Source organism: Berghia stephanieae, chromosome 6, assembly GCF_034508935.2.
Source record: "Berghia stephanieae isolate SIO BIC M18660-M18661 chromosome 6, UCSD_Bste_1.3, whole genome shotgun sequence".
NCBI classification, from domain to species: domain Eukaryota; kingdom Metazoa; phylum Mollusca; class Gastropoda; order Nudibranchia; family Aeolidiidae; genus Berghia; species Berghia stephanieae.
Window position 1 is genome coordinate 32,646,341 of NC_088365.1, and position 14,804 is coordinate 32,661,144.

At 37.9% G+C, this 14,804-nt stretch overlaps 1 protein-coding gene across 1 annotated transcript in view; it reads left to right on the forward strand.

Annotated features, from left to right (window-relative positions):
- Window positions 1-5,829: 5,829 nt before the first annotated feature.
- The window catches only part of LOC144974893 (ankyrin repeat and BTB/POZ domain-containing protein 1-like), a 33,484-nt gene continuing 24,509 nt past the window's right edge, over window positions 5,830-14,804 (forward strand). The window contains exons 1-3 of the mRNA XM_078918358.1: window positions 5,830-6,826; window positions 10,541-10,603; window positions 13,701-13,756. Of these exons, the coding sequence (XP_078774484.1) occupies window positions 6,771-6,826; window positions 10,541-10,603; window positions 13,701-13,756 (175 nt within the window). The 5' untranslated portion in view covers window positions 5,830-6,770. The remainder of the gene's footprint in view (window positions 6,827-10,540; window positions 10,604-13,700; window positions 13,757-14,804) is intronic.

The window sequence follows — 14,804 nt, forward strand, 5'->3', positions numbered from 1 at the left end:
ACACACAGACACACACACACGCACATACGCACATACACACAAACATAATAATATTTACACACCTATTCCCTCAACACTATTATGATATCAAATTAAGAAATTAAGGAGCAGGCACAGATAAGGATCTCAACAAGTGTGTATGAAAGGTGCCAGACAAAGCAAGAAATTATTTTTAAAAAAAAACAAACATCCCAAGAAATTCAGTCTACGTCGACTGGGGATCGAACCTCAGACCTCCTGACTACCGGTCAGACGTGCTACAATGACACCACGGAGGCTCTGGCAAGGAATTTACCCAATGGAAACCGTACGGTGCTCTTATTGGCTAACCAACCAGCGGCCTCGATGAGAAAAATATCCGCCATTGAGACATTGGCTGGGAATCGCGTTACTATAGTAAACAAGCGCTGATCGGCCGTTCATGAAATCTCAGAAAATAACTTCCTGATCGCTCGTTTAACTCAAAATTATTCAAAACGATGTCTCTAAAATGATATAAATGTGACTTCTTAAGGTTTTCTTCACGGTCAAAACCACACAACATTCTATTAATGATTACGTCCTAGGCAAAAAGGAATATTGACAGGTCGACCGAGAGTTGAACTCGTCAGACGACAAACATCAATGCGAAGTGTAGAGAGAGTCAAGCTCTTGTTTGTCTTGTCCTGTTCTATATTATAGAGAAAAGGATAAATAGTATAGCCTCGTTGTGAGTGGTTGCGTGTCATAGTCATGTTTTTAAATTGTTTCTGTTGTTTATGTGTGTAGTGATGATGTGGTGGTGGTTGTAGTTGTAGTAGTAATGGTAATGATATGGTGGTGGTGGTGGTGTTGTAGTAGTAGTGGTCGTGATGATGATGTGGTGGTGGTGGTTGTAGTAGTAGTGGTAATGATGCGGCTATGTGGTCTAGTAGTATGACACTCGCTTTCGGATCGGAAGGTCCTGGTTTCGAGCCTCGTGCTCGGCGCAAAATTGAGTCCTTGGAAAAGGCTCTTTACTCACATTCTCTCACCGTACTCAGGTGTAAAATGAGTACCTGGCCGTTAACAGAGTTGTCTTTGTCCGAAAAATTGTAATATCGCCTAACAGGCGTCATGTCCCGTCCTACATGTTAAATGTTGACCAGGGACCCCATGTAAAGCGCTTTGAGCACATTTAGTAGATATTGCACTATATAAAGCTCAATTAAAAAAAAAAAAATATTTCAATGATGATGATATGGTGGTGGTGGTTGCAATGGCGGATATTTTTCTCATCGAGGCCGCTGGTTGGTTAGCCAATAAGAGCACCGTACGGTTTCCATTGGGTAAATTCTTGAGATATATATATATATATATATATATATATATATATATATATATATATATATATATATATATATTATATATATATATATATATATATATATATCATATATTAATATAAAAGTATATAGGTAGGGGATACGTCAAAATAAAAAGAACAAGGAAAGTTTTTAAAAATATTAAAAAAATTATTTATCTAACAAACTCACTCTCATTTATGGAGGCATTCGTTTCCAGTCAAATTTTATAAGTCAATCTTTAAATTCCATTTTTAGCATAAGGTCCAAGTAGATAAAATCGAATGGGTGGAATTGACGTCATTCTGGTCTTTGTTGTTGTTTTTAGACCGTCAGTTGGGTAATTAAATATTGTCAGTAAATTCTCTCAAACAGACTAGTTCTGTGTAATGGTACGATTGATGTAGCCGGCATAACGGTTAATTATTTCACTTATACGCATACCATACCTTTCATTGCAGTAGTTGACTATGGTCTTAAATAAGTCTCGCATTTAAAGGGTGAACCTCATTCGCTTTTGGATTTCGTCGTCGTCGTCCCCGTTTTCATCGATGTCAACGGCGTGTTGTAGAGTCAGAGCCCGAGCAGACGACGGTGATGTGGACTGACTGACTAATGATTCGACTGACTAGTAAGTTAGTAGGTTAGTAAGACGTGAATCGTTGTCTTGAATTATTATTTTGGATCGGGAAAGTAAGTGGTAGCAGGCATCTGTAGTGGGTTTAATGTCAGCGGTTGTTCATTTGATTCGCAGGTGATAAACGAAAGCGACGACTCACTGTCATTCCAAAACTAAAAGCATAAAGATGCGGTACTGCTGAATACCGATATCCACCGAAATCCACGGAAATTATCAGTGGGGAGTGAACCAGAGACTGTGAGAGGTGGGCACCAGTGGGGAGTGAACCCAGAACTGTGAGAGGTGAAACACCAGTAGGGATTGAACCAGAGACTATGGGAGCAGGGCAACAGTGAAGAGTTAACCAGAGATTTTGGGAGGTGGGCACCAGCGGGGATTGAACTGGAGACTAAGGGAGGTGGATACCAGCTGGAGTGAACCCAAAACTATGTGAGGTGGGCACCAGTGGGGAGTGAACCAGATACTGCGGGAGGTGAAACACCAGTAGGGATTGAACCAGAGACTATGGGAGCAGGACAACATGAAGAGTTAACCAGAGACTTTGGGAGGTGGGCACCAGCGGGGATTGAACTGGAGACTATGGGAGGTGGATACCAGCCGGAGTGAACCTAGAACTCTGTGAGGTGGGCACCAGTGGGGAGTGAACCAGATACTGTGGGAGATGGGCACCAATGGAGAGTGAACCAGAGACTGTGGGAGGTGGACGCCAGTGGAGAGTGAACCAGGGGGTTTAAGATGTGGGCATCAGTGGGGATTGAACCAGAGACTATGGGAGGTGGCAACAGTGGGGGTTGAACTGGAGACTATGGGAGGTAGGTACCAGCCGGGAGTGAACTCATAACTATGTGAGGTGAGCACCAATGGGGTGTGAACTAGAGACTATGTGAAGTGGGCACCAATGGGGACTGAACCAGAGACTATAGGAGGTGGGCACCAGCGGGGATTGAATCGGATCCTACTATGGGAGGTGGGCACCAGTGGGAATTGGTGTTTGTTTTCAGTGGAGAATGAACCTAAGACTATGAGAGATGGAACACGGTTGTGGTGCGAACCCGGGAGTATGGGAGGTGGACACAATTGGGGAGTACTATGGGAGGTTGATATCAGTGTGGAATGAACCTGGGACTATTGGGGGTGGACACAATTGGGAAGTGAACAGGGATAATGTGAAGTTGATGTCAGTTGGGAATGAGCCAGGAGCTATGAGAGGATGACACAATTCGGGGGGTTAACTCGAGACTATGGAAGGTGGACACCAATGGAGAGTGAACCAAAGGTTAAGGAAGAAGTGGAGAGTGAACATGAGACTATCTGAGGTTGACATCAGGGGTGAACATAGGACTATTGGAAGTGGACACTTGTAGGGAACGAACCCAGTACACCTACATATGGCTACCATGAGCGGGTAATGAACCTGGGACTGTGGGAGGTGGACGCTAATCTGGAATGTACACACGACTGTAGGATGAGGTACAAGTGGCGATAGAAACAAGGAATGTGACAGGTGGACAATACCGGGGAGTGAACTCAAGGCTGAGGAAAAGACACTCAGTGAAAAGTGCCCCCATAATACCTCGGGTGGACAAAGTGGGGATTGAATCTCGACCTGTGGGAGCCGCCATCAGAGGTTATTAAACATGGGACAAGGGGAGTAGACACAAATGGACCATACACCTGGGATAAAAAAATTGAAGACGGACACCATTAAGGTGCAAACTGGGACTCAGGGATATGGATACAAGTGAATACAATATTGAGTGAACCCTGGGCTATGGGAGGTAGGCATCAATGGAGAGTGAACCCAGAACTGTGCGAGGTTGACATCAGTGGGGGGGGGGGGGGGGGGGGGGGGGGAACCCGGAACTATGGGAAATAGTTAAAGGACTGTAGGATGAGATATACGTGGCGTGGGACAGTGATATGGGGCACTAATAAGGAGTGAACCCAAGGCTGAGGAAAAAGACACATGTGGGAGAGTGGGGATTGAACCCGGAGGTGGATATAAGTGGGGAGTAAACTTTGGACTATGGATGATGGGCACAAGTGGGGAGCGAACCCGAGACTCAGAGAGGTGGATACTAGTCGAGAGTGAGTGAATCCAGGGGAGTGAGAGGTGGATACCAGTGGAGAGTGAACCCGGTACCAGGGGAGGTGGACACAAGTTGTGGGTATAAACCTGGAATTGTAAGATATGGGCACTACTGGGGACTGAGGCCAGTGATACGGAAGTTAAACATCAAGTGGAGAGTGAACCCGGGACTGTCTGGAGCGGACATCAGTGAGGAATGAACCTGGAACACTGTCTACATCCTGCAATCTTGGCAATCTCACTTCTATAGTCCTGGGCTCATTCCCCACTGGTGCCCATCTCATGTAGTCTAGGGATTACTTTTCACAGGTAGTTTGTGAGAAACTGAGTCTGTGAAAAAGCAGAAACGTCGTTTTTTGTGTGTTGTTCCCTTATTTATGAGTTACATTTACTCCCTTTATCTTTCTCTCCATTTTATTGACTCATTTAGGCACCTCTAGTTTTATTTGTAACCTTGAACGTTTCGAGTCTGATTGATATAGCTTAGTGAGAACTAATCACCAAGATGGCTGTCTCAAAACATTAACAAAAAGTTGGGTGACGTCAATTTCCTTCATTTCTTATTCTTATTCTTAGTCTGATTGATATAATTCAATGAGAAGTAATCGCGATTGTGAGCAAGACGCAAAGATAGAATAGAGCAGTATAATTAGGTGCCCCAAACGTAAACAAAGGTCTAGAAGCACATGGCAAACCACATGTTCCTGTCTTGACAGCTCAAGTTCCAATGTAAATCATAGAAAAAAATAACGTTTAAAATTTGGCTGTTAGGTGGCAATAGAAACACATATTCATAAATACTCGATCATACACCAAATAATGTCTAGATATGGATATTTTATAGAACAAAGGGTAAAATTTATCAAAAGTTACAGTCTATCTATTTTTAGACCAGAGCAAATTATTGCGCTGGTGTGAACAAAACGAGAATTATTCGGAGCCTGATTTTCAGAATAATTTAGTCTTATATTATTATTTCTGCAACTGTTAGATTTTATGTAAACATATTTTCAATACTGAAAGTGTATTGCCTACAACTCAAACTACAAAATTGGGAGACCTATATTGTGCGTAAATGTTTCCGGTCCCTAACGAAAATCACTAGCAACTTGTTATTGTTTACGTTTGGGGCACCTAATTATACTGCTCTATAGAGAGGCAGTAACTTGGATCGGTGACGGTCTGTTTGTAATACATGTACCTCTCGGTTGTGAGCAAAAATCACTTGCGACTGAGTGCACGGATGAGTGGCGCCAACACGTCGCCAGTCCCGTCCCGCATACAAATCTCAACGTGAAACAGCCCCTTAAGGGTGTGGGATCGGCTGTCACACGCGTTCTAACCGTAAGTGTGCAACCTCCGCAGTCCGCAGTGGTAGTTTGTGACCGGGTTGCCAGATTATTTTTCAACAAAATGCCAGGGGAAGACTCAAAAAATGCCAAAACACTCAAAAAATGCCAAAGTCTGTTGACTCCCACCCCACTAAGAAAACTACTCACTTTTGATAGACAATTTACTATCATATCCTGGTGGCTTGCGTGTTTTCTTTTCTTTTTTTTTTTTGAATTATACTAAATTTCCTGTTGGGGTAATGAAATAATTAAGAAAAGGTGTCATTTGAAGTATAATATACAAGAAAGAAAATGCCAAATGAAAATGCCAAATGCCAAATGATTTTTCTAATGCCAAACGGTTTTCAAAATGCCAGATTTTTGGAATCTGGCATTTAAAATGCCAAACTGGCAACCTGGTTTGTGACCTCAACTTTGACCCTTCATGACCTTTAATCGCTTAAATGTTTAACAACATTTCCATCAAACTATTTCTAACTATTCATGCCAATAATAAGAACATATCCTATAAGCTCATTATATTTGTATTGCAAATTAATAAAAGGATCTTGAAATTACAAAACACATCAAGATTATTTCTAGGAAAAAAATTGTTTCGTGTTTATATTTTTAGTGATGGAAGGAGCATTTTGTTATTGTCTACTGGATCCCCATCACTGCGTAAATTTAATAGCAGAAGGTTGTTGTTGACTTTTCCCGCAATGTAAACAATTTACATTCAATTTGTTTTCAACAAAATTGATCGAATAACAGTATGAAGGGGTGGCACTTTGAATCATATTAACTCACTATTCGGACTGGGACTTGGCATAAAGTATAAGATTTGAGCTTGAGCGGAGTCTTCTAGGTCTAGATAGGTCAAAATCCCGATCTAGCCTCAAGAGTCTAGATATCTTAGTCTTAGATATTTAGATAATTTAGATGTCTAACTAGAGAGATTCTATTATGATTTAATGAATATAGATCTAGTTAGATATAGAATAGAATATAGATGTGTTGAATTTGAAGGTTATTTTTCACTGCTTGATTTCCTACCATTGACAATTGACCCTTCAACTTCGATGACTTTTGTTTTCATTTGATGGCTGATGGGGGTCTGGAATTTGGATAAACATAGCCCGCACCTGTATCTTTGTATTAAACTCAATGACAAGAATACTTCAAATTAAATTCAGCTAATCCCATCCTTTAAAAATACGGAGACCACTTTATGGAAACTTTTAAGTTAAAGGAGAGACGTTCAAATTACTCTTCGAATCATCGTTGTGATCAGGGTGCATCAGTGAAACTCTACAACTACAAGAAGAGACGTGTAAATCAGTAGATGTGCATCACAGGCTTTAATTGCAAACTAAAGCAACGACAAAATGGATTTTCAAGATCTATTTACTTCCTGTAAATCTGGTGACCTGCAACGTGTCAAGTGAGTGTTTTTGTTGTTGTTGTTTATTCCATGGTGTATGATGTTGACTTGACAACATTGAAAATAAATAAATATATAAGCAAATGATAGTAGCCATAACAACAGAAAAACAACAATGATAATGATAACAACAAAAACAACAACAATAATAAAAATACGTAGTGTTATTATGAACCTCCCCTGACGGTGTATCTTAACGGATCGTTTTTATACACCTCCGTCACGCATGCGCATCCCACCCAATTTTATCAGCGAAATTGTGTTTCTGTATTTGGACATTGCGAACGTTCTATTGTGACATCTGTAGGATGTTTTTGTAAATAAATTTATACAATAATAATAATAATTTTAAAAATCGAAATATAAAACCAGAAAATAGAAATTGCACTGAAGGTAAAATAATGTTGTAGAAAGACCTTATTAAATGTGATGAATAGTCAGGTGGCTCCGTAGCGCAGCGGGCAGGCTGTCAGACTCTAACCTTGAAAGTACCGGGTTCGATTCCCATTGTAGAAATTTATTTTTAAAAAAAATTTACTTTATTTTTGTTTGCTTTTTTTTTCTTTCTTTCTTTTTTTTTTTTTTTCAAAAACTTTTTATCATGTTTTAAAAAAGTTCGATTTTAATTTTCTAAAATTATTTATTTATTTGAGATCAGTATCTGTGTGCCATGTTTCTTTTACTTTTGATTTTTAAAATTATTGTTATTATTCTTTAATTTATTGTCATTGTATAAAAACGTACATCGGTAATCACTAAGCAGCGTCCTAAACTACATTCTAAAACTATTTAAACTTCATGGACGTATGCAGCAACGTGTTCATTAATATACCATCACCGCCAACGGAGGTGTATAAAAACGGTGCGTTTTTGTACACCTCCAACGGAGGTGCATAAAAACGCCATCATGAAAATGATACTTTAATAATGATAATAGAAAGTAATAATAATGATGATGACTTCAAAAGAAATAATGCTCAAAGGATATTTTACATATAATATACCTACAGGACATGGAAAATTTCAAACACGTTTTGAAATAGTTACAGATAGGGAGTCTTTCCACAAGTTCCTAGCAGTGAAGTAGTGAAGGACAAAAGTCCCATTGGAAAAAAATACAAAGAAGAACCCCCCACCCCTCCCGAACTCCCATCCCCTATCCTTTATATTGATATAAATAATATAATAATAAATAATAATAGATAAAACTGAATAACAAAGCTAATCCAATATAATATACTTATACTTATATCGGGCCCATTAATCCACTGACAAAAGTGCTCTATGGTGCTTAACAATCACTCAGACTATATAAACTATCATACACACTCACGCATACACACATACACCCATATCCTCAAACCCAAATATGGAAACTTCTCCGCATACACATACGTAAACTCATTACATACACATTAATATACTGTCCACCCTAAATTAAAACTTATAAAGCACAGTAATTGTCAAAATAAGCTCTTCTAAGTAATTCAGTTTTTAATTTCTTTTTAAAACTATCTTAATCTTCATTGTTTTTTGTATTGTATGAAAGGGAATTCCACAACCTAGGCGCTGTTACTCTGAAGGCTTTGTTGTGAAACAAAGATTTAGAGGGTACCTCTGTCATAAGATGCATATTATTTGATCTTAGCGAGCTACCAGGTCTATAATGAGATACAAGTCCATTTAAGTAGGATGGTGTCAGGCCATGAAAGGAGCTATAACAATAGCATAAAAAATCTTGAACTCAATGCACTGCTTCACCGGCAGCCAATGCAGATTTTCTAGAATAGCGGGAGAAAGGAATATCACATTTAGATAACATCACCAATCTAGCAATCCTGTTCTGAACTTTCTGCAATCTTTGAATATTGTGATTCGGACAACCAATGAGCAGCGCATTACAAAAGTCAAATCTACGACTACTAAGAATAAAAAAAAGTGACAAGCATTTTAGAAAATTTCAGAGTGAATCAGAGACCTGATACGACCAATGCTTTTTAAATGGTAGTGACAACTCTGGATAATTTTGGTGATATGATTATTCATGGACATTATTATAAAAAATGCACCCAGATAGCAAACATATGTATTTGAAATAGAAACTTTTCAACCTGCTACATAAATTTTCTCCATTTTAATACAATTCCTTCAAGATTTCTTCTTTATACAGAGCACATTGGTTTTCTCTTCATTTAATTTAAATTTGTCTACATCCATCCAATTCTTAGTTTCATTGATACAAACTTCAACCTTCCGCGACAAACTAATTTTATCATCTTCACATAAAAGTACATAAAGTTGTGTGTCATTGGCATACACATGGAGGTCAACTGAAAGAAAATGAATAATTTTCCTGAGAGGCTGTGTATAAAGAGTAAAAAGTAGAGGTCCAAGAACTGATCCTTGTGGAATTCCATATTTTAATTCAGTTACACAAGACTGAGTATGAATGAGTATTACTGCTTGATCCTGGTCGAACAGATAGGACCAGAACCAATTCAGTACATGCCCATTGAATCTAAAACATGTTTAAGTCAATGCAATAGAATGTCATGATCAATCGTATCAAAAGCAGGACTCAACTCTGCGCAGAGCAAGGCTCGAACCCAGGACCTTCTGATCCAAAAGCGAGTGTCATACCACTAGACCACATAGCCACACAAAATCACTATGAATCAAGAAAAATCTAATGTATGAAAACTTGAGCTTTTTATATGATGCAATATCTACTTAATTTGCACAAGCCGACAGCAATACATGAAGGTCGAAACATCATCCTGGTTAGGCATTGTTACAATTTTATTTTGACAGAGACAATGCTGTTTCTTGCCAGATACTAGTTTTAAACCTGAGTATACTGAAGAGCCTTCTCCAAGGACTCAACTTTGTACTGCTAGTGAGACTCAAACCAGGGACCAATAAGTCTTAAGGCTAGTGTCATAACACAAAGTCGCATGGTAAATGGAAACATTGGAAATGGCCAAGAACTAAAATTTAGTTTCAGACAGACTAATCGTGTTGTATTCCTTCAGAGCCATTGGGCCCATGTAGTAGGAGTTTATCCTAGTTTCTATAGCGTGAAACGGACAATGGCAATTGCTTGCTATCCTTTGGATAGGATGCTAGTCTATCGCAAAATACTTTCTGCCAAATCTAACAGACTCAGCTACCCATTCACTACTGGATGGACAGGGGGGTCAGAAAAATTCTTGACTGCACCCCGGATAGATCTTGGTCCCTTTGCATGTGAAGCGAGTTGTTCTACCAACTGAACTATCGGGACCCCTAGACTAACCATCTGACTAATAATTATGATGAACACCTGCAGTGGCACTAACTGTCCAGTACCATAGATAGTCATTTTATTTTCTCCCTTTCTACTCATACTCTCCAGAGAGTCAGTCAGTTGTTATGCTAAAAATCAATGAAGCCTTAATGTCACTTCATTATATCTCCCTTTATCCGTCCAGTAATCACAATCCTTTGAAGCTCAAGTCTCATATATAGCTATTTTTACTGTCTTTGTAAAAACTGTAACTGTAGAAGTAATGTTAGGTTAGAGTCAATCCTAACCCTGCCTTCAAAGACTTAAATATTAGTATTAAATCAGTTGTTCATTTTAGAATTAATTATACTGTGAACAAAGGGATGGAATAAAGCTTGTTACCTGTAGGTGTAATTTTTCTGATACTTTATATATCATGATGTTTACAGGTTTCTCATTGAGAGGAAAGACATAGAGCCTAATATCGTTGACATCTGGAACAGCACACCTCTGTGAGTACCTTGTTTGTCTTAACATACACATTTTTTTTCTATTATAGGCTATCTATTGACTGATCTATCTCTGTCAGCTAATCTTGCATCCATGTTTTCAGACTACTGGAATGATTAATCACTGCTCAAAAGTGTTATGTAGGGTGTCATCCTGTGACAAAGCAGTAGCTTTGTTTATAGATTTCTTATCATGTGGAGCACCTGCTGTTTGATTTAATATGTGTTCAACAGTTAACAGTACTTCTTCTTCATACTAAATGACTGACTCAATCAGACAGAGAAGTACTGTCAACGTTGCATATTCACAGAGAAAAAGATAAATTCAGATACCTATATTCCTGATAGTCTGTAGGTAAAGATCTGATTATTGTTGAAAAGCTCGATACCAGCATTTAGGATGCTCCATAAGTGGAACATTGGAGGAAGAAAAGAGTGAAGATGATTGTTTTCAACATTTGATTGAGAAATAATAAACCTCTGATACTCTGATGGATATCTGATTTTAGTCCAAGACCGTACTTCATGTTGATGTAATCATTCTCGTTGTTTTTGTAAGAAATGAGTATCGCATTCTCTTGTTGCTTTATTGGTTTGATTTGGGTTTTATGACATTTAACTTTAATTGATTTTAGACAGCTTTATGTGTTTCGATTAAAAAAAACTTGAAGTAGGATGGAATTTGCTTTCTTGTTATTTCGTTCTGTGCATTGCAACAAACTCCTTTCTTTTATGTAATAGTAGCTTGTCTGGCTGCTAATCAGGAGGTCTGAGGTAGTTTCTCATTCAAGTCAGGCTGATTTTGTTTTTTTTGGGGGGGAAGATTTTTTTCTTGTATTTTTCTATCTGCTTTGTCTGACACTGTTTCATTTTAAAGTTTTCAGTCCTGTCCATTAGTATCAGTAGTAACTCCTAAGTATTTCATGGTTAGTTTCTTTAAGAATTTTGTCATAAATGATTTACTTAAAATCTGGATTGAATTCAATTTTCTCATTTCTCTTCCCTTTCTGGTAAAGTGCAAGGTCTTTCTACGTGTTATTATCATTTTACGGTTTTATTTGTCTATAGAAGAAGCTATCATCTATAAATATTCTTGATTTCGTTACTGGAGTTGTCAAATTAAATTTGAGAACAAAAAATGCAATAGTGTATAGAAGTGTTCCCTGAGGTTCTCCTCATTTCACAGATATTTTGTTTAACTCTGTTCTATTTATTATTTACTATTAGTGTTTCAGTCCAATTTGGTGTTTGCTCTGAAATTCCATATAGTTGAAATTTGAATCACGGGCCACTTGTATAAGGCGGCCACCTGCCATGGTGGCCAGCCTTCGTGGCTGACTCCAAAATACTGCACAAGGCAAAATGACTATCTATGGTACTGGACAGTTAGTGCCACTGCAGGTGTTCATCATAATTATTAGTCAGATGGTTAGTCTAGGGGTCCCGATAATTCAGTTGGTAACGCGGCCACAGCCATTTATTTCTGAAACAAAAAAGCCCTTGGACTTGTGTAAGGCGGCCAGATACCTCTAATTGATAAAACCCATTCTTACTGGTGGTTAAAGGATCCAGAATTGTTACTAGATTCACCAAACTCTCCAAAGCAAATAAACCACTTCTTCACGCTACCTGCTCGTCTTCACAACGGTCAGACAAACATGCCTTTGGCTTAAGAATTATGTGTGAAAAGAAAATGTGAAGATAAATTGTGTCTTATTGTCATACCGAAGTGATCTTGTCAATGACTGTCTCTTGTGTCATATAATAACAAAAATCCAGAAAGCAAACATTTTATGGCCATCTCAATTGAATGTCCATCTTTTTAAAGTCCTCTTATTTCCACAATGATAATCCAACTCGAGTATCGTATCTCTTTCCACAATTGAAGGTTTACTGTATGCTTGTCCAGACGATCATACCCGAAGGCTAAATGACAAGCCAGTACAATGAGTTGGCAAACCTGTACTATGTGTGTTGCAAAATCCTTTTCTCAATTCACAAATCAAAGACCAAGGGCTATTTTAGGCGTTTATAAGAGTCAAACAACATTGACAGAGTTGAGATGATCATTATAATACTCAATTGGAATTGGACAGGCCATAAGTGTGAATGGGAGTCCTTCTTGTCCGTTAGTTGAGGACACATTTTACACACACAGGAAATGGGATCGATCCTGGATAAAGCTGACATTTTTCTCTGACCCCCTGTCCACCCAGGAGTGATTGGGTAGCTGGGTCTGTTAGATCTGAAGGAATATACGTTTGCGATAGAATACTGTCATATCTTCTTCTTCTTCTTCTTCGTTCCTCTGATGGACATCTATGGCTGCAGTCCGATATCTGCTATGAAGTCTGTGGTCCGCTTTAGGTCCTCAGCCTCACCATAGAACTGTCATATCAAAAGGGTAGAAACTAATTGGTATTGTTCGTTTAACACAATAGAAACTGGGGTAAATTTTGGCTCCATGGGTCTGACAGCTCTGATGGACTAACTTCATTGGTATGATTCAATGGGTTGAAACTTTAAAGAGAATGAGAGAGAGAGAGAGAGAGAGAGAGAGAGAGAGAGAGAGAGAGAGAGAGAGAGAGGAGGAGAGAGAGAGAGGAGAGAGAGGAGAGAGAGAGAGGAGAGAGAGAGAGAGAGAGAGAGAGAGAGAGAGAGAGAGAGAGAGAGAGAGAGAGAGAGAGAGAGAGAGAGAGAGAGCAATTGATTGCAGTTGTGACTCGGATCAGTTTTAGTTAAAATTGATATAACACGCGACTCTTAAAAATATCTGACGTGCACAAGGCGGCCAACTGTCTAAGAAGATGGCCGCTTTTGTGGGGATCCATGCTGCCTAATACAGGTTTGACTGTATCTTGAATTTTGACATTTTATTTTCTTTATCAAAAGCTTTAGAGAAATATAGAAGAATTGAACCAATTTGGCCTTTAGAATGGAAAAAAAGTTAACAAAATAAAAATTCTGAAATTATGAATTGTTGTTATTGTTATCATCTGTTCTAAATTATGCCTTTCATAATAAGTTTATATTTTACCCACCTCAAGTTTTATTATATCTCCTTAAACATCAATTGCCTTTCTTTGTAATATTTTTACAGATACTATGCATGTTTATGTGGACACAGAAAAATAGTTGAATATCTACTTGAAAGAGGTAAGATGTGGATGGGGGTCCTTGCTTTCAATTCAGGCAGGGGATGTCATATGGATTTAAAGGAAATATCTATAACTGGATTGAAGACTTTCTAAATAATCGAATACAAAGAGTCATTGTCATTGGGGTGGGGTCAGACTTTAAGACTTCAATAAGCGGTGTACCCCAAGGAAGTGAATTGGGACCACTTTTATTTCTTTTAAATATAAATGATTTACCATGTGGCACTAATTCACCCTGTAAACTGTTTCGAGTCTATACTAAGAGCTATAGTTCATCCGAGCATCATAACATTTTACAAAATGATATCTTTCACTTTTCAAATGGTCACAAATTTTCAAATTTTCCCATGACATTTGGATTTTAATGTTTCGAAATGTAAAGTATTACATATAGGAAAATATAATCCATGTCAGAATTATTTTACTGATACCTCTATGTCAAATCTGCTTTCCATTATGCCTTATGAAAAAGATGTCGGAGTTATTTTTGATTCATTTTTTAATTTTGATGACCATATTGATAATTGTGTAAGCCGTGTAAACATAATGATGGGAATAATATATAGAACATTTATTTTGTATTTGTACAAATCACTCGTTCAACCAATGATAGAATACGGAAATTGCATCTAGAGCCCATTATATATAAAAAACAGTGTATTAGTATTGAAAGTGTACAGAGGAGAGCTACCAAAAAGATTTATGCAATACAGTATTATCTTACAAGGAAAGATTAGAATTTTTGGACTTACCAAGTTTGAAATATAGAAGAATTCGTGGGGATTTAATTCAGGTTTATAGATTAGTACATGGTCTGGATAGGATAGACTTTTCTGATTTTTTTTTCATATTCTAATATTACTTTTATTAGAGGGGACAAGTTTACTATAGGTACTAGATGCAAAACAAACATTAGACAAAATTGGTTTGGTATTCGTATTTTCCAGAATTTGATCAATTTGAAATTTGAAACAAAGAATGCAAGATCTATAGATTATTTCAAGGTGTTAGTAGACAAGGAATTATATGGAGATTTATATGTGATG